This window comes from Callionymus lyra, chromosome 13 (genome assembly GCF_982586985.1).
Source record: "Callionymus lyra chromosome 13, fCalLyr1.hap1.1, whole genome shotgun sequence".
NCBI lineage: Eukaryota > Metazoa > Chordata > Actinopteri > Syngnathiformes > Callionymidae > Callionymus > Callionymus lyra.
The window spans coordinates 10,363,324-10,383,665 of NC_141830.1; the positions used below are offsets into that span (position 1 = coordinate 10,363,324).

General features: G+C 40.7%; 1 protein-coding gene across 1 annotated transcript in view; it reads left to right on the plus strand.

Moving 5' to 3' along the window:
* Positions 1-20,342, plus strand: part of fut8b (fucosyltransferase 8b (alpha (1,6) fucosyltransferase)) — a 115,185-nt gene that overhangs the window by 67,684 nt on the left and 27,159 nt on the right. The window contains exons 4-5 of the mRNA XM_087805763.1: positions 11,923-12,041; positions 14,842-15,004. Of these exons, the coding sequence (XP_087661889.1) occupies positions 11,923-12,041; positions 14,842-15,004 (282 nt within the window). The remainder of the gene's footprint in view (positions 1-11,922; positions 12,042-14,841; positions 15,005-20,342) is intronic.

Genomic DNA, 20,342 nt, shown 5'->3' on the forward strand with positions numbered 1-20,342 from the left:
GAAGACAAGCTAGCTCACAGTAATATGGGGCCCAAACTAACTTACTCTAGTTCTGAAGACAAGCTAGCTCACAGTAATATGGGTCACAAACTAACTTACTCTAGTTCTGAAGACAAGCTAGCTGACAGTAATATGGGTCACAAACTAACTTACTCTAGTTCTGAAGACAAGCTAGCTCACAGTAATATGGGTCACAAGCTAACCCACTGTCGTACTGAAGACAAGCCAGCTGACAGTAATATGGGTCACAAGCCAGCTTACTGTAGTACTGAAGACAAACTAGCTCACAGTAATATGGGACACAAGCTAACTCTGTCGTACTGAAGACAAGCTAGCTCACCGTATTATGGGTCACAAGCTAACCCTCTGTCGTACTGAAGACAAGCTAGCTGACAGTAATATAGGTCACAAGCTAACTCTGCCATACTGAAGACAAGCTATCTCACAGTAAGATGTGGCACAAGCTAATTACTGTAGTACTGAAGACAAGCTAGCTGACAGTAATATTGGTCCCAAGCTAACTTACTGTTGTTCTGAAGACGAGCTAGATCACAGTAATATGGGTCACAAGCTAACCCACTGTTGTACTGAAGACAAGCTAGCTCACAGTAATATGGGTCACAAGCTAACTCTGTTGTACTGAAGACAAGCTAGCGCACAGTAATATGGGGCCCAAACTAACTTACTGTAGTACTGAAGACAAGCTAGCTGACAGTAATATGGGGCACAAGCTAATTACTGTAGTACTGAAGACAAGCTAGCTGACAGTAATATAGGTCCCAAGCTAACTTACTGTTGTTCTGAAGACGAGCTAGATCACAGTAATATGGGTCACAAGCTAACCCACTGTTGTACTGAAGACAAGCTAGCTCACAGTAATATGGGTCACAAGCTAACTCTGTTGTACTGAAGACAAGCTAGCTCACAGTAATATGGGGCCCAAACTAACTTACTCTAGTTCTGAAGACAAGCTAGCTCACAGTAATATGGGTCACAAACTAACTTACTCTAGTTCTGAAGACAAGCTAGCTGACAGTAATATGGGTCACAAACTAACTTACTCTAGTTCTGAAGACAAGCTAGCTCACAGTAATATTGGTCACAAGCTAACTTACTTAAGTACTGAAGACAAGCCAGCTGACAGTAATATGGGTCACAAGCTAACTTACTATAGTACTGAAGACAAGCTAGCTCACAGTAATATGGGTCACAAGCTAACTTACTGTAGTACTGAAGGCAAGCTAGCTCACAGTAATATGGGTCACAAGCTAACTTACTGCAGTACTGAAGACAAGCCAGCTGACAGTAATATGGGTCACCAGCTAACTTACTCTAGTACTGAAGACAAGCTAGCTCACATTGATATGGGTCACAAGCTAACCCACTGTCGTACTGAAGACAAGCTAGCTCACAGTGATATAGGTGACAAGCTAACTTACTGTAGTACTGAAGACAAGCTAGCTCACAGTAATATTGGTCACAAGCTAACTTACTTAAGTACTGAAGACAAGCCAGCTGACAGTAATATGGGTCACAAGCTAACTTACTATAGTACTGAAGACAAGCTAGCTCACAGTAATATGGGTCACAAGCTAACTTACTGTAGTACTGAAGACAAGCTAGCTCACAGTAATATGGGTCACAAGCTAACTTACTGTAGTACTGAAGACAAGCCAGCTGACAGTAATATGGGTCACGAGCTAACTTACTGTAGTACTGAAGACAAGCTAGCTCACAGTAATATGGGTCACAAGCTAACTTACTGTTGTACTGAAGAGAAGCCAGCTGACAGTAATATGGGTCACAAGCTAACTTACTGTTGTACTGAAGAGTAGCCAGCTGACAGTAATATGGGTCACAAGCTAACTTACTGTTGTACTGAAGAGTAGCCAGCTGACAGTAATATGGGTCACAAGCTAATAGGGCTGCACGATTATTCGCTAAAAAATCCTGAACCGATTCCTACTTATAGATGATCTCATTTCCAAGTGAAGATGATTATTATTTAAAAAAATATATTGTAGTGCATTTTGATCGGGGCTGACACCTGCATAAAAACAAGCGCTCCCTCACAGAACCCACCCTCAACAAGTGATCATGGAGGAGAAAACGAGAGAAGTTGAGAGGCTGAACAGTTGTGGAAGGAGTTGAGACTGAGAGAAAAGAAGAAAATGAACCCAGCCGACCATAAGGATGATAAACTCACTCTAATGCTCCTTTAAAAAAAAGGTGCTTGTTTCTCAGTGTGGAAGTTTTTTGGATTCAAAGAAGTCGATACAAACCAAAACGACGTAACTTGCAAACAGTGTTATGCTTCAGTAGCAGCACCACAAGGTAACACCACAAACTTATACAACCACCTAAAACGTCACCATAAAGAAATGAAAGATGACAAAGCTGTAAAAGCAAAATAAATAAAAATACGGTAGAAATCCTCTGGGCAATGTTGACCGACTTGTGTTCTTGGCAAAGAATCTTTAAGCAGCTGGCTGCATGTTTTTGTTCTAGGTTTTTGTAAATGTTCTGCCATGGTCAACTATCATGTTGTCATGGGAAATGTTAAGACAAGCTAGCTGACAGTAACATAGGTTACAAGCTAACTTAGTGTAGTACTGAAGACAAGCTAGCTGACAGTAATATGGGTCACAGGCTAACTTACTGTAGTACTGAAGACAAGCTAGCTCACAGTAATATGGGTCACAGGCTAACTTACTGTAGTACTGAAGACAAGCTAGCTGACAGTAATATGGGTCACAGGCTAACTTACTGTAGTACTGAAGACAAGCTAGCTGACAGTAATATGGGTCACAGGCTAACTTACTGTCGTACTGAAGACAAGCTAGCTGACAGTAATATGGGTCACAAGCTAACTTACTGTAGTGCTGAAGACAAGCTAGCTCACAGTGATATGGGTCACAAGCTAACTTACTGTAGTACTGAAGACAAGCTAGATGACAGTAATATGGGTCACAAGCTAACTTACTGTAGTACTGAAGACAAGCTAGCTGACAGTAATATGGGTCACAGGCTAACTTACTGTAGTACTGAAGACAAGCTAGCTCACAGTAATATGGGACACAAGCTAACTTACTGTCGTACTGAAGACAAGCTAGCTGACAGTAATATGGGTCACAAGCTAACTTACTGTAGTGCTGAAGACAAGCTAGCTCACAGTGATATGGGTCACAAGCTAACTTACTGTAGTACTGAAGACAAGCTAGATGACAGTAATATGGGTCACAAGCTAACTTACTGTAGTACTGAAGACAAGCTAGCTGACAGTAATATGGGTCACAAGCTAACTTACTGTAGTACTGAAGACAAGCTAGCTGACAGTAATATGGGTCACAAGCTAGCTTTGTAGTATTGTAAACAAGCTAGCTCACAGTAATATGGGACCCAGGCTAACTGACTCTTGTTTTAACTTACTTTTCTGTTTTAAGTATTTTCTGGACTGTAAGTATGGTAAATAAGTATTGTGACCTGGGAAGCCAAGTACAAGGAACAGAAATTTGTCAAAGTGCTCTACAACAATGGCTTCTGCAGTCATGGTGTGTGAACAACAGCAGTCTGACTCAGAAGCAGAGAAAACTCTCCACGGTCTCATCCTGTCTCTTTTCCTTGTATTAGAGCCTAATGGGTGCAAAGAGGTTGTTATTGAGCTGCCCGTCATCCCGGCGCTGCCCCGCCTCACTTCCTCTCATGCCTTACTTCGCCTCCCTCTTCTACCGTCTCTCTCCATCCTCCCAAACTGCTGACGGAGCCACAGAGCCAGACTCCCTCCTGAGCAGGCAGGTTGTGACAGACCCGCCGCGTAACAACTCACTAGTTTACTAATCGACCAGACCAACGCTTGTCTATGTCCATGACCGTCAGGTACTGTTAGCTCTGAATCCGTCGATGCCAAATAAGCCGCACTTCCCTGTGACGCTTTATGCCGGGTGATAAAATCGGTACGAATGATCTAACCTTTATGAAGCGGCTTTTTTTACGAGACCGAGTGAAGATTCACATCCGTGGAACTTTTGTTATTATAGCCGTCTTGCACCTTTTATCTGGATGAACTCGTTCCTGAGTATCTAAATTAAGTCTAATTTCTTGAAGTTGGAGTTGAGAGAAACCAAGTTGTTCCAGCATTACAGCAGTGTTTATTACCTTTTAACAGGTTTGGCTAGCGAGTTATCGCACATTATTTTGAATTTACCGCGTCATGGTTGTCCATTCAGGGAGTATTAGGATCCCTGGGTTTAGTTAAGATGCCAAAGGGCACCAAATGTGTTTAAATGTCTCTTAAATTGTTCTAGGACCTCTATTATACTCATCAGTATGTTTCTTTTTGCACAAAACTCTCATTTAATAAAGATATTTACATTAGAAAACATGCTTAAGCCCCGCCCACTTAAAATGCGCCTTTTTGACTGGAGAAGAAGTCTCGGCAAAGCAACCACGCCCACTGTGCTCTGATTGGTCACAAAACACGAGTTGCATTCAAGGGCTCTGGTTAATTTCAAACTCACCTCTAAAACCCCCTTTTTGTATATTAAAAACGAATAATAAAAATAAAGGCAGAAGTAACTCACCATGTTTACATAAATATTTATTTTGTTTCACGATTAACATATGGGTTTTAACTGATTTAGGGCTTCTAGGGAAGGACACCTGCACCAGAGTGATGTCAGAATGTTTAATTTAAACCGTAATCACGTTTGGCGAGATTTCAGACGGGAGAGAACTTTATTAAGTAATAACTTCAAAACTGAGCAACGTCATGATGAATGAACTACTGCATTTTGAAGACTTCAACATTTACAACATGTGAATAAGTCCGGAGAGTTGGGTTTTCACGTTAGGTGCCGTTTAAGTAACAAAGCTAGGTATTCACTACTGAATCGTTTCTCTCTGAATAAGAAATATGTCAGATTTATGCGTCAAACCAGTTTAATATATCTCTCTTCATAATTTAAGCGGTTGCCATGTTACATTCATCCGACTATCCATCAACGCTCAGATTAGCATCACTCCACTGATCCGCGGATCACTTGACAATTAAGCGCCGTCGGAAACGCCTACCGGTTCTCCTTATAGCGTTTGATAAAGGGGCGAGCTAGCTTGCGTCGTTGGCTCCGCCCCCCCTACAAAACTGTCACTCACCCCAGGCAGGGCGCCGGGGCTCCTGCCGAGTCGTTGATGCTCCAGGCGGGACGGTGAGACAACAGACCGCGAGAGAGAGGGAAGGTAGGCTGAGAGTGACAGCCGGGCTGAGCGATGAGGAGCTGATCGATCCCCCGGGTAGACCAGCAGAGGGAAAAGAGGAAGCTCAGGAGGGTTGGGGGGGCGGAGGGAGGATGATGGATGTTGTAAAGACCGAACTAACTAAAGTGCAGTGCGGAGGAAATGGGAGGCAAGAAGTCATACCCAGGCAGAAATAATTTGTTGCTCAAATATTTGCAAACGGTCGTATCATGCCAACACAAACGAGGTGTCAAATCAATGACGGAGAGCAACAGTAGAAGAATCGAAAACACTTTGTATCCAAGTAAACTGACCCCCATATCGCTTCCAAATTGTGCTAATAAATCTTGTCATATTGTGTTGTAACTCGTGCTTGCTTGAGTCTTTGGCTCCGGCAAGGGTTTGACTGAAATTATCATGTTGACGCGACAAGGTGGTAAAACAGCACAACGGACACGTGGCAATATTTCAATTAAAGTTTTTTTTTTTTTTTATATATTTTAGATTTAAGATAGAGATGTAGATTTATTGTGCGCACTGAACAACTTAAACACTCACAAATGTCACGTTTTGAAATTGATCACTCAAACCTATTAAATAACCGCAATACAACTAAACACTTACACTATATAAAAAACACAACATTTAAAGGTTAATTAATATAACAGACGATACAAAATTCAAGATGAATTTTAAATAAAAGAATCAAACCCACCATGTAACTTGATTCAATAAAATTTTATACATACTTTTTTTTCAAATTGCAATTGTTAGAATGTTTTTTGTGCGTTCATTTGTTCATTGAAGTGATAACTGTAAAGTTACAAAGCATTTTTGCATTTGTTCATGAAATGTCCAGTGGTCTTGAACGCACCATAGCGATCCCAACGTCCTTGAAAGCCGTACGTCCATTGTTTATTTATTTGTTTTTTCATAGTCATAACAATATGTTCTAGCTATTTATAATGGTAAATAAATATTAAATAAATGTTCATATCAGTGAAGATCAATTGTCCGTCCCAGCTCTACTTGAAAAGTATAGATTCAAGATAGAAATAGTATTATGTCCTTCACAAATATATATATATACTGTATTTACTCATTTTCGAGAGCTCGGGAAACGGACACATCACAAACGGCAACGACATCTACGAACACTGGCCATGACAAATGTTGGTGCGGCTAAGTTCCCCTTAATGAGTCCTCGACATTTGTTTGACTCATCGGCCTCCGTCCGTCAGCCTCTAAGTACTCCCTTCGCTCGTCTCCCAGCAAAGATGTCAACGCTAAGTGTCATTAGTTCACAACGTTATACTCTTAATAACAACCAGCCTGTTTGTTTTTTGTGCCGCATTCGAGCGGCCGCTCTCAGGTGCTTTTATGACGGTAAACACATTAGCAGCCAGACATTAATGACAAGTCACTCCACAGCTGACGTGGGTTTCTCGGAAAAAAAATCGGCACCTCGGTATCCCTGGAGCCCTTTAATGACACAAACTAGCTGTTTTTTCGGGGGTAACGGTAGGCAGTAGCTAAAATTCTGAAGCACCGTCAATGGCAGGGTCGGTGTTCTGACAGCATAATTGATTGTTGGCTCAGCGGGCTTTATTCAGAAGTTATTTTGGCTGTGGTCGTCTTCACATGTATTTTCTACTGGAGTATCTTTGAAAAAACGATAAAACACTCGGGGGAACAAGTCCGGCCCCGCCACCTCTTTTTATGTGGGCCCACAAGAGATTAGAGTTAATGCATATATTTGTGTTCAAAATGAATCGTAAACAAGTGAACTGTGCTGCCGACGATGAGCAGTGGAGATAAATGGATTCACTTCACATACTTCCATAAAAACTGGCGTTAAACGGTGTGAAATCTCATACAGTATCACGGGTTAGTGTGGTGGCTTGGCTCTGGTTTCTGGAGAGGAGGGGCGGTGACCCGATTTTGAACCGTGGTGGTCGGTTTTCACGGTAATGACACATTTCCACAAGGTTCCCACTCTCTTAAGATGTTTACTTCCCTCTTCCCCGCCGCCACATTCCTGAGGTTCAGAAGCTCGACGGAGTCCAGTGCTTCGTCGCAGCCGACAGGGAAAATGTCAAGCTCCAAGTCTTTGGGTTTTTTTTTTCGTGGGACGGAGGTGACGCCCCCTAGTGCCTGGAAACGAATGTCACGTCGATCCCTTCGTCACATGTCTGGAAGTCTCGCAAGAGGAAACTGATCTGTGACAAAAGCTGTTAGTTGAATCTATTCATATCTAAGGACAGCATCACATGATTCAGTCAGTCAGCTTTACATTCCACCTGGTTATTGGTCCAAGCTTCCTGTGAGGGTGATGGTTCAGTGGTTCTTCACTACAAGTCTTCTAAATAAAGGCTCTGCAGGTTCTTTATTTTTAACAATTTACCGCACAATACATCATCATTTACAGGCCTGGAATATGAAGAACTTAATTATCGCTGTCAGAAACAAAATCTTAGGAAGAGATCCACCTTCATAGTAAGTCCTCTCATATGGACGGTTATATATGTAAAATATATTTATATTTCCATATACATTCATAAGGTTGAAGAATATGGTATCTTTCAGGTTGGAATTGAATCCATACTTTATTTAATGTGTTAAAAAAAATATTGATACTGCGATGTATAGCAATACTTTTTCCACGATACTGTAAGGAAATGACAACTTTACTGTAATCAATCATCTAGATTTAACACACATTTCAAATAGTCACTTGATTAACTGATAATCTTTCATATTTAATTCATATTAAATAATCCCTTTCTTGCATTGCATTCACTTAAACTAAACTCAGGTTCACAACTCAGAGACCGAGGTCACAAAGCCTTGCACACACAGAAAGATTAAACAATCCCAGACTCCCAGCAAATCTGTGGACACCTGTTTGAGAACTCACACTGAAAGACACAACAGTCCAGCACGTAGCTGGGAACAAACTCTCTCTAGAAAACAACAAACCTTCGGTAAGTTTCCACTACGATCACGTGCGACGGCCATCTTAGAATCAAGTGTTTACAGTCACTGACCAATCCTACATTCACATTTGACTAGAGGTGTTAACCTGAATATTCTACTATAAAGATCCACCATTTTGTCTGATCTTTGCGTTCTGGCATGCGAAGACGTCTGCGATAGATCTCTCTGCTTGCTAGCGCCCTTGTTCACGTAAGTTTGTCTCTGACTTTTGCATAATTCACTAAACGAGCATTTTTCTTAAACTCATCCATGTGTCTGTCCTTCATTCCATCACCACGTACGAGGCTGGGGAGGGATCAGTTCATCGGAACACAAAAAAAACCTAACAACTTGGTGCCGTGACCCGGACAAAAACCCCTAACAATACTATATCTATATGCGTCTGTTTCGATTGACATGTTTTTTTATAGCTTTACTTTTATAGTTAATAGTTAAATAAAGTGTGCGTAAAATGGAAAGAATCAATTCTTTTTTAAAATTAACAATTCACATGCCTATATTCACAGCGTGTGTTCATTTTGGTGTTGCAATTAAACTTAAATGGTAGAATTCATTCAGCCTCCACAGCGAAAAGGAATAATAAAATCCTGCAAATTCCTGGTGATTGAGTACGAGAGGATACAGCCGAGTCCAGCTGCTTTAAAAAAAAAATGGAGTTTGCGCTCATTTTAGTTTCAAAACAAATCAGTTCAGAATTTACAAGAGTCATGCAGTCTGTAAATTCTGCAACATCAGAGTACTCAGGCAATAATAAAAATATGTCCTTGTTCCTGAAGTATCGCAATATATCACATCGTCATGTTCGTCAGGTGAATAACTGAGTAGCAGTATGGAGGTCATGAGAACCAAGATTTAGTTGCACAGACACAAAATTCGTTCATTTTCAGAGCTGGGTATTAAGGTCCGCGTATTTCTTGCGAAGTAACAACAGGCAATTAGCAAGTGAAAAAAAGGACTACTTGGACTTGTTTTCCTTCTCTGTACCTGGAACAGGGATTTGCACTAGCTTAGCCTGCGGTCAATTATGCAGGGGTGTATACAGCTTGTTAAGGGCCCAATATTATAGTGCCAGGGTTTACAAAAGTCCCTTTTATAGGAGGTGCCGTAGACGTGATTACTGCCTTGGATATCCAAAGATTCCTTGAGGTGCACCATCAACCACGCTGGGAACTCTTTCCACCACAAGCAACCAGATGAAAACTAAACTTTGTAGTAAAAGTTCTTCCCCACGGTTCCTAGCTGCAGTTGAAGTAGAAGTTCATCTGTTGATGAGAGCAGTTCCAAATATGGAGCGCGACAAGTGATCACTGAACAGGAAGAAGGTAATTTGCCCACTCAAGGTGGAAGTGATCAGAAGTGGAAAATGTCAGTGGAGACGCTCTGATTGCAATTATGAAAGTCTGACGGCGGAAAAGGTTGAAGACTGAAATATCTAGGCCACGTGAAGCTGGGGAATCTGGGTTAGCTGCTGCACCTCACCTGCTGTCTGGATCGCAGAGGGGGGAGCGTCACCCTACACACAGACTCACACACTCTCTCACACACACACACACACACACATTTGTTCGTTTCCCAATCCAGGGATTCCTCGTCTGCTAACGTTGTTGTTTCGTGTTTACCCCCCTGCTGAGCGGTGACAGGTTTTTAACACTGCCGGGAGACTTTTCTTTTTCTTTCATGGAGCCATATGTTGTCCTTCCTTTTTGTGTCCCAGCACTTTGTGTTACTGCAGAACTGCAGCTCACGTCTGTCAGCTGATTAATGAACATCGTCTGCTGTCTTCATGGAGACGAAAGAAACTTTCATTTAATGACCAAAAAAAGTACCTGATTTTTAGTACCGTATTTTCAGGCGCACTTAAAAGCCTTTAAATTTTTCACAAAAAACGACAGTACGCCCTATAATCCGCAGCGCCTTATATATGAACATTACCTGGTGGGCGGAATTACGTCATTGCGTAATCACAGGGTGGGATTAACGATGCACGTCACTTCATGGCTGACATCTGTGGAGTAAGATTACTGCCACCGTTTTGAGCGAGTGTGTCTTGGTTGTTGTACACTCAAAACATTTTTGTTGGCGCAAAAGCACTCTGCTGCGCGTTCAATCAGTCATACACGTGCGTTCAGCATGTCATACACGTGTGTTTAACATGTCATACATGCGCTCAACTTCTCTGCACAAGTCTCACGCTCTGCTGCTTGAAGCCTTTTGAACATCCTTTGAACATCGTTACCATTAGAGGGAACGGAGTTGTCAGAACGCTAAATAAAGTTTGACTTTGTCTGACTGTTTTGGTGACATTCCCTTTAGCACAGCTTTATCTAGTGGATGCATAACGCAACCCCAGTCAAACATTTGACCTTATCTTTTATTCTATGCACCTTATTATCGGGTGCGCCCTATTTATGACAACTGTTCGAAAATAGGCCATTTATTGAAGGTGCGATTTATAATCCAGTGCGCCTAATAGAGCGGAAAATACGGTAGTTAATCATTTTCAGCAGCAAAAAAGTGTTTCTTTGTTTACAGTGAAAATATTTGAAGGTTCAAATTATAATGGTTATCATTTTTGTTTGTTATAATGATTCTTTTTTCTACGTTCTTATTGTTATGCTTATGTTTACGTACAGGTCGATATACTTCATACTACTTTTGTTGCACAGAATAAATGAACAAATCCAATATACTGAAATAAAACTTCCTTGATTATCATTATGACTTCATTTTTATTATTGAACTTCGATTTGTGTCTCCACTGGTGACGATGACCCACTTCTGTAAGAAGACACCGTGGCCGCCGCTGCACCTAAAACCCCTGAGAAATAAAATCACGGCAAAGAGGGCCAACTTCCTCCACAATAGTCCCCTCGGCAGGGTTTTTGTTTCTCTCGGCAGGTGTGAGAGCGAAGGTGAAACTCACCTGGTTTCTGTTTCAAACGGGCTTTGTGAATGGAAGTGATTAACCTGGTTGAAGTGTCAAGTCGGCAGTTTTAAACATGGGACCACCACGGCTTTGCGTAATCCCGACTGTTTCGTCTACATTTATTTGTGTGAAGATGACATGGTGTAGACACAGAAGGTAGATCGCATGAAGAAGAAGAGGAAGATGGTAAAAAATAGACACTGAAGAAGGAGGTATTGCAGTTTTTTGGATGAATTTGATATGATATTTGATTGAAAAAGAAGAGTTGCATGTGAATCCTATGAAGACAGAAATGAGGGGAGGATGTTTGAAAAGGAATCGGAGAAGAAAAAAGGAGGCGAAGAAGAAAAGGAAAGATAATCTGTACCGGGAAGGAAACGGTGGGAACGATAATAATGTATGGAAGAGGATGTATGAAAGGAAGCGAAGAGGTGCAGAGGAAGTAGAGAGAGACCGACGGAGAGAATAACGGATCAATCAAGAAATATTCGACAAAAGAGAGATGTCTGTAAAATGGAATTAGAAGGGAAATGAATGGGGAAGAACGGAAGTAAGGAATAATGGATTATTGGAAGGAAAGAAGGATTCAAGCAAGTATCTTAACTAGCTTGACTGTTGATCAGGTTGTCAATATTGCAGGAGTCACCGACGGCTTCGACGGTCGTAAAAGTCGGTTTGAGTCGATGTCTCGGGATGTTTCAATGAATCATCGTGATGCTTGCTGAGGCGCTCACGTTCTAACGGCACCTGGTTTGCTCCCCCTGCAGGATACCCGAGGGTCAGGCAGATGCCGGGTCCCTGGCTGCAGAGAGACTACGGTCCCTGGAGGACCAACTCACCAGAGCCAAGCAGAAGATCCACAGCTTCCAGAAACTCACTGGAGACGGTACGTGCTTTCAGAAGACAGAGTTGAAGAGTGTTACTTTCTTTTCTGGTGTTTCAATAAAACATTTTCCCCCATCCATCCTTTATTTAGACAGCTACTCAATCATAACTCATGACTCAAGCTAGTACTGAATCATAACTCAAGACTCAAGCTTGTTCTGAATCATGACTCATGATTTAAGATAGTTCTGATTCATAACTCAAGACTCAAGCTAGTACTGAATCATAACTCATGTCTCAAGCTATTACTGAAGTAATACTACTCAAGACTCAAGGTAGTACTGAATCATAACTCATGACTTAAGCTATTACTGAATCATAACTGATGAGTCAAGCTAGTACTGAATCTTGACTTGTGCATTAAGCTAGTTATCAGTCATAACTCAACTCTCAAGCTAGTATTGAATCATGACCCATGTGCTTAGCTAGTTCAATAATAATGACTTACTTACAGAATCGTGACTAATTCCTCAGTTAACCTAACAAGGTTTAGATGATACCCTGAGGTTCACAGCACAAGTTTCCATTACAAGACTGTGTGACTGTCCTGTTACATACGTGAGACCTACTGATAACCTTAAATAAGTCCTGGTTCAAAGACGTTAAACCCGGGCCTGACCCGTAGGACTGGATCAGGACGTCACCGCACACGTGAAGCCGGGCGTGCTCAGCCGCGGTCAGAAGGTCGGGGGGAAGCTATCGGGCGAGTGAGGAATTTGTGAATGAAGTGGAAGCAGTTTAGCGACGGGACAGAGGTGTGAACGGAGGGAAGACAGACGAACGGTGAGAAAAGAAAGGACACTCGAGCGTGAAGGGCGACCAGGGTCAGACTTTCAATCTTGCCGCAGGAGAAGTAACATCTAAAAATACCCTGCAGCTCTTTTTCCTTCCAACGAGGGGAGAGAGAGAGAGAGGCTGGATAGGGAGGTGAAAAAATAGCTTCTGCTTCAGGCTGCCCCCCCCCCACCCCACTCCTCCTCAGAAACCAGAGCAGGCAGCTGTGTTTCCATGTGGGTTACTCTACATTGTTTGGTCTGGGTGGAGTTTAGAGTTCCTTCCTGTTGTTAGAGCAGCGAGAGAAGCACAGAACGCACTGATCAAGTGTGTGTTAATGAGGTCAAGGAAACTCCCAGGGATGAAGAAGACAATGCTCATCACTTCAAAGTCGTCTCTGCTTGTTAACAAGACCAATATCCTGGACAAGAACTTTCCAAAGATCCCCTTTTTTCCCCCCCGTGCAGACGCACCCACCCATACATCTAATGGCATCAGATATATTTTATTCATTCAGCGTCCAAAGCTTTCTGAGCTCTAAAAGTCAAGTCAAAAATAAGAAGTCTGGGTTATTTCCACGGTTTTTGTTGAGACTCCAGGGAGAATCTAAGGCCAGATCAGCTTCGGACAAATTGGTTCTTTTACTTCTTTGATTCTCTGAGACGCCTGTGTTTGTCTCGGTGGTGTCTTGACCCTTTTGAGCATATATTTTATGGGGTATTGTTTTGATTGTTTAAGCGCTTTGTGACTCTGGTCTAGAAAACGATCTACAAATATTACTTACTTACATACTTACTTACTTTTCTAAACACAATTGACGTTGCATAAGCTAATTTAAAAAGGTGGGTTTTGAGTTGAGTTTTAAAATCGGTCAGTGTGTTAATGTTATAGATGTCCACGCTTTAACCAGTATTTTTTGGAATTTCCTGACACAATGATGTTAAGATATCACTCAAAACTAACATTTTTAGTTTCTGTTTTTAATTATGCTTCTGTATGCATGAACTATGTCCTGTGATTAATTGATTCAATAATGTCATTGGTATTCTAACCGATGAGTGGAGACTCAAGGGTGCAGGAGAATACTGATAAATAATCCACAATATATTCGCTAAGAACAAAAAAAAAAACGGTTAACCCTGTGAGACTTCTGAGGAAAATATAGAAAAAAGAGGTCGACCCTTGAAAAAGATAAAAACGATCTATAAAAAATACAGAAATCCTTCGACTAATCCAGTGCCTTTCGGGTCGGTCCAATTCATGAGCTTCCAAAAATGGGTAAAAATGAATTTAAAAGTATGAAAACTGTTTTCTTTTAATAATTTTAAAAAAAACATGTATGATTTCTCCATGTCTGTAAATTCCCACCATATAATTGACACCTTAAATGTACCTTTAACATTTTCATTTTTAAAAATATTTTTTAACATTTTAGTCTCATACTCTCAATAATGTATTTTTAAAAATATTATTAGTATAATTTCTTTAACATCAGAAACCACAGATGAAGTAATCTTGGATGATTATGGATTAAGATTTTAGGCAAGGAAATCTTTTAGGAAATCAAATTTGAATAATTATATGCTCTCTTTGGTAGTAAGTTGTTGACACTAACCTGTAACACAAAATGGAGCTTTTTATTTATTTTCTTCTTTATTTTCAAACTTGAATGTAAAAGTAAATGCTCATTGTATGCATAAAGAAAAGCAGTGCTCGCTCTTTTGTTATTAAAAATCTACCAAGATAACAGGACTATCATTTCCTTAATAACTTGAGGATATTTGTAAGACAAAAAAAAAAGTTATTTGTCTGCATTTGGGTGATTCTGCTCTAAGAAAAGGGTCACAATAAAAAGGTTGTTAAGATAAATGTATGCCTCAGGGGGAACTTTTTTGTGTGTCTCTTATATCATGTAAAAGTCTTATCCGATATCGTTGTTTTGTATACCAAATTGAAAATGTGTCCGGTTTTGAACCAGAAGTTGACAGGACAAGGGACATTATCAGTGTTTTCTTCTGCCTCCTCAGGACCCGGGCCTACACAAGAAGAACTGCGACGGATGGTTGAAAACGGTGTGAAGGAGTTTTGGTACTTTGTCCGAAGCGAGGTGAAAAAGCTGGCCATCATGGAGACGAGCGAGAGGCAAAAGTACACGGACACTTTGCTGCAGGACATGGGGAACCAGGAAAGGTGAGTCGTGGCTCTTACGTCTTGTTGTTTGATGCTCGCTCTAAAAAATGTCGCTGACTAATACTAGCAGTTAAACTCTATCGTTTGATAAACTCATGCACCGCAGCCGACGTGTCTTCCACCTCGGTTCTCTTCCGGTCCCAGCGCTGGTGCAGAAATCCGAAACAGCGCTGCAGGCTGTGACAGTGTGAATGAATGTTTTATCAGTCTCAGGGATTTCCTGTGACTTAATTGCGATCGCAAAGTTAGCACGGTTTAATGAATTAAGCAGCACTTCGGGATCCCTCATCTGTTCGGTGGATATTCAGCCGAGGATCAGAAAATTGTTAACAGGCTCTTGCTTTTGTTTAGGAATATCGAACAATCGAGTCACCGTGGAAAGAAACTAATTGAGATGAATCCTTGCGTGAATCTTTCTTTGCTATTAAAAGCCGAGATATTCCTGGATATTCCCCTCGAGGACCACCACAAACAGGAGTTCTTACTCTTGACTTTTAATACAACCAGGTGTTCTTTTAAGTCCCTCCAACACTAGCAGTCAGGTCTGGGTTTTACACAAGGCTGGTTTTGGTTTTATGTGGATTTCTCTTTCTCTAATCCAACATGTGTCAGTTCATTGTCTTTTCACCTATAAAAGGCATAATGGTGGATATTACAGCACGCTCCCATTTTTATTTCATCATAAGCACCATGTTGCCCGGGGGCGTGGAGCGCCAAGCGTCTGCCGAACATGTCTAAAACAATAACCAGGATTCATAAAAACCTCCAGACTACCGCTGGATGCTACGTCAACTACCACCTGAAGGCGATCATAACAGCGCTGCGGTAAAACCAGCGTATTGTTAATCAAACACAACAAGTGTTTTATCGCCTCCTCCGCTCACCGAGAGGGTTTTTATGGCGTCAGAAAACCTTTTCCGTTTTGCCTGTTTTCAGGACTTAATCGTCATTTATATGTTTTTGTAGATTTTTCTTTCATGTCTACCCACTTTAAAAAACAATTCAGTTATTGCGCTGAAAGCGAATCTCTTTCAGCGCATGCTAACCTCAGGATTGAGATAAATTGAAAACAATAACAACAATAATGGTCAATATGATGTTGAATAAAATGAAGTTTTGTAGGTGAATATGAAGGGTGGAATGTTTTGCTAGTGACATTTCTTTGTTTTGCTTTGGGACGAAATATAATTTAAGATACAATTGGCTTCTAGTGTCATCAAATCGTACAGTTTTTCTCTCGAGTCAAAGTGAGGACGTACAGTATGCATGACTTTAAGAGGTCAAAGGTCAGAGCCCCCATCTGGCTCACGGCCGAGTGGAGAAATGGTGTCACTCAACACCAAGTGTTGCCTTGTAATCCTGCTGAAGTGGCTCATAGAAGCCATTGTCTTAGTCGTCGCTGCCTCAGCAGCTTTCGCCTGAGACTCAACACGGCACTCACACACCAGCACTGACGGACCTTCTCTTAGTGCCTTCATCATGAGGTCAAGCAATGGATGACCAGAGGTGAGCAAATGTAGAATCGTTTTTTTCCGCCAGAGAAGATATTTTTATTGGAGAAAAAGCAAAACGTCAGCAGATGTGATTCTGTTGAGTTGCAAGGACGACTCTTTCTCCTTTGCTTCCTTATCGAGCGTCTGGCTTCTTTAATGATGGAATTGATTGCAATTCTTCTCGACTAGACATTTCACTAAATCCCTTTCTAGAAACTATTTCATTTATGTTGGAACATGACGAGGCTTCTTCCTGTTCAAGCAAGACTCAGTAACTTCCTGTGGGGGGGCGACATACGGCCTGCTAAAGAAACACTTTTTTCATTCTTCATTCTGGTGATATTTGACTTTCTGGTCGCTGTGACTCAGCTACTTCCTGTTTCAGAAACTTTTATCTTATCTTATCTCCAGTTCCAACTCGGTTACTTCCTGTCGTGGTAACACTTGGCTACTTCCTGAAAAAAAAGAATTTCTTTATTATCAAAGTACAACATTGTTGGTACAATGCTTTGATAGATTGATAGCTGAATAAAATAACATAGATCAATGACAACCAATGTAAAATAAAAATAAAAAAAGATACATTTTAGGTTGGTACTTACTATTACAGCGACATTTGACTACTTCCTGTTTCAGTGACGTTTGGCATATTCTGATGCGGTTGACACTCAGCTACTTCCTGTTGGTGCCACATTTTTCAGCCTCCTTTTAAGTCAACACTATGTTACTTCCTGTTGCAGTTCGGGGAAACCATTGGCTACTTCCTGTTTGTGGAAAAAAGCCTAAACCTGATACATTAAGTAGCTAAAATCTACTAGCATTAAAGCTAACACACCCTTGACATTATTTTTAGAAGCAACTGTAAGTAAAATTTCGGTGTTTTCCTGTTACATAAAAGATGAAACGGTTCAGATAAAAACAACAATCTTGAGTAAATCACTGGTCAGGATAAATAATTACCCCGTCTCAGTTCCCCGGGTTAACAAATGAATGTATTTAAAATGCCCTGCAGGCTTCGTGAGATCAATACAGTAACAAATGACTCGAGAAGGAGAAAATAAACATAGCAGGAAATAATTGTTAGTTTCAGCTCGTTAAGTTATGGATCAAACGTATACACAGGATAACCAGAGACGCTCTGGCTTCTTTCTCTCGACGCTTTAATTATCTCTGCGTCGGAATATACGTTTATTCAGCGTACGCTGGAGTCTTTTTAGCTGCAGACCTGAAACATGCTGGAAAAACGTTCTCTGAGATGAGTGGACGAGGTTTCCATGGAGAGTGAAGTGTCGAGTCTGTACTTGAGCTGCTGCGACTCCACTTTGTCTAAGTAGTGAAAAATGGAGAGATGGCGTAGAAGAACATGGCATTTTTTTGTTCCTTCACTTGAATTGTGCGACGTGGTCTCTTTGTGTGGCCGAAAAAAAAAGTTGTTGTCGGAGCCAGTTTTTTTTAGAAATGAAAGCTGAGGTCAGACACGACATGAACTTGTCAGACGCGTGAGTCCGTCAGTTTCCTGGCAACACAACAGCGTGAGGTTTTCTTTTTCTTCCTGCTGTCCAAAACAATCATCAGCTGAGACAGGTTTATTACAATCTGACGGCTTGGCGTGACCTTATTTTTTGGCCGACCCTGACCCGCGCATCGTTGGTTTTCGGTGTCAGGATGGACGGGAGAGGGTCATATGATCACGGACGGCTCGGAGCTCGGAAGTCGAGTGATAATAAAGTTACTGTGGTTTATTAAGACGACTTCCATGTTTCCCTTCATTCAAGGCCTGGCCACACGCAGACATTCCCCGGCTAGAGTGCAACTTCTTCCTCTCCTAGCTCTAGTTCTTCTTCTCCACAAAGTTACTTCAAGAAAAAGAAAATATATTTTCAATCAAATCAAAAAGTGTTTTTGTTGCAACTTTTTTGTTTTGTTTTATTGAAGTGAAAAACATGAAATGACAAAAATGATTACTTCAATTTAAAAAAACAGTTTTTTATATTTGTATTGATTAGACAGAGTTTTTTATTATTATTGAAGCAATCATTTTTATTTAAAAATATCTGATTAAAGGGCCTTTTTTTTAATAATAAAGCTTAAATCTACCTTCGGACCTACTTCATAACTTTAGATTTCTTTTCTTGTCCACTTCTTCTTCTTTACGACATCTTAATTTTTTCACTTCTCGTCTCTGCACTTTTTTATTCTCTTCTTATTACATTCTTCAGTTGGATTTAGCTTTTCATCTTCCTTTTCACCTCTTTTTTACAAACTTGTTCATTTTTCATTTCTATTTCTTTGCCTTTATTTGATTTTTTGTCCTCCGATTTATAGTTCCATTTCTCCATCTTTTTCTTACCTATTTTTCTTTTGTGTTTTATCTTATCATGAATGCAGCCCTTTATATCTGTATTAACCTTCTTTTTTTCATTGTTTTATTCCACTTTGTTTGCACGTACGAGTGATTCAGCGTCCCGGGTCTGCCCCGGGGCTTCCTTCCAGTTGAACACCTGACTTGACACACATTCTGCATTTTACTCTCCACTTGTTTTCTATTCCTGGTTTCCATAGAGGACGTTGTGGGACTTCCTAACAAGGTTTTAATTTTAATCTCTTCTCGTATTTACAGCTAAATTAGTGACGGAGAGAATAAATTGGCTAAATAATGGGATCTTCTACACCACTGAGCTGATTCATGAAAATTCAAATTTGTTTCCTTCAGCCACACAGCAACACTGTGTGTGTGTGTGTGTGTGTGTGTGTGTGTGTGTGTGTGTGTGTGTGTGTGTGTGTGTGTGTGTGTGTGTGTGTGTGTGTGTGTGTGTGTGTGTGTGTGTGTGTGTGCGTGTGCGTGTGTGTGTTTTTGAATATCTGCACAAAATCCTCCAGTCACGGGATGTGACTGATTTAGGTCAAAGAAGGGAGTAATAAATGTAAGCCTGCACGAGTGTGTGAGCGTTTGCGCGTCTCTGTGTGTGTGTGTGTGTGCTTCAGCTATTGGTCACTTTTCTAAGTGAACATGATCTTTTATCTTAACACATCTTTACTTTCACAATTGTGATACTACTTCACTTCTTAAAACACATGCAAAACAATATTATACTTGCAAATCTGCTGGTGAAGAGATATTTTTATCCGCAGAGAGAAGCACAAAAACTCCTCGAGTGATGATGAAAGGCAGTTTTGTTTGTCTTGGACTTTATCAAGAAGTTACTGCGATGTTTTTTATTTAATCCTGGTGTTTTGTTTTAAATACAGGACGATAGCACAATCCTTCCCCAATTTATATTTGCTACAGTGTAGCTACACAAGCTAGTTATCACCAAAAATGTAGTTTATAAACATACGAACATACGCCTGGACTGTATATTTAACCTTTTAAAAATTCTCCACAAGCTCCTATAAACCTTTTCCTATTCTCTCCCTTAACCCTTTAACCCTTGTATGGTCTCTGGGTCAAGGTCAACGACCTCCCTGGCTTCCATAAATACACATGCAGTAGTGGAGGTCGTCGGACCTTGACCCAGAAAGAACACAAGGGTTAACCTTACAGAGTTTTTTTGTTCGACTCTAGCAGAGGTTTTCCATCCGTCTGGAGAATCCCCAAAATCCAGTGGCGCGTGGGGAAAATTTGTATTTTACCGAAACTTTACAAATATCTCAACTTTTTTTTTTTTTTTATATATAATTTTATTGAAGATGTTTTATGCCAAAAATTGAAAACACACGTCATCATTTCGATACCTTTGGCTTCCGCCAGAGGCTTTGAAACACGTTCAAAGAATAGCCTTTACTGTCATTGTAAAAAAAAAAGTATGATTCATCGATTTTACTTTATTAATTTTATTTTGCAT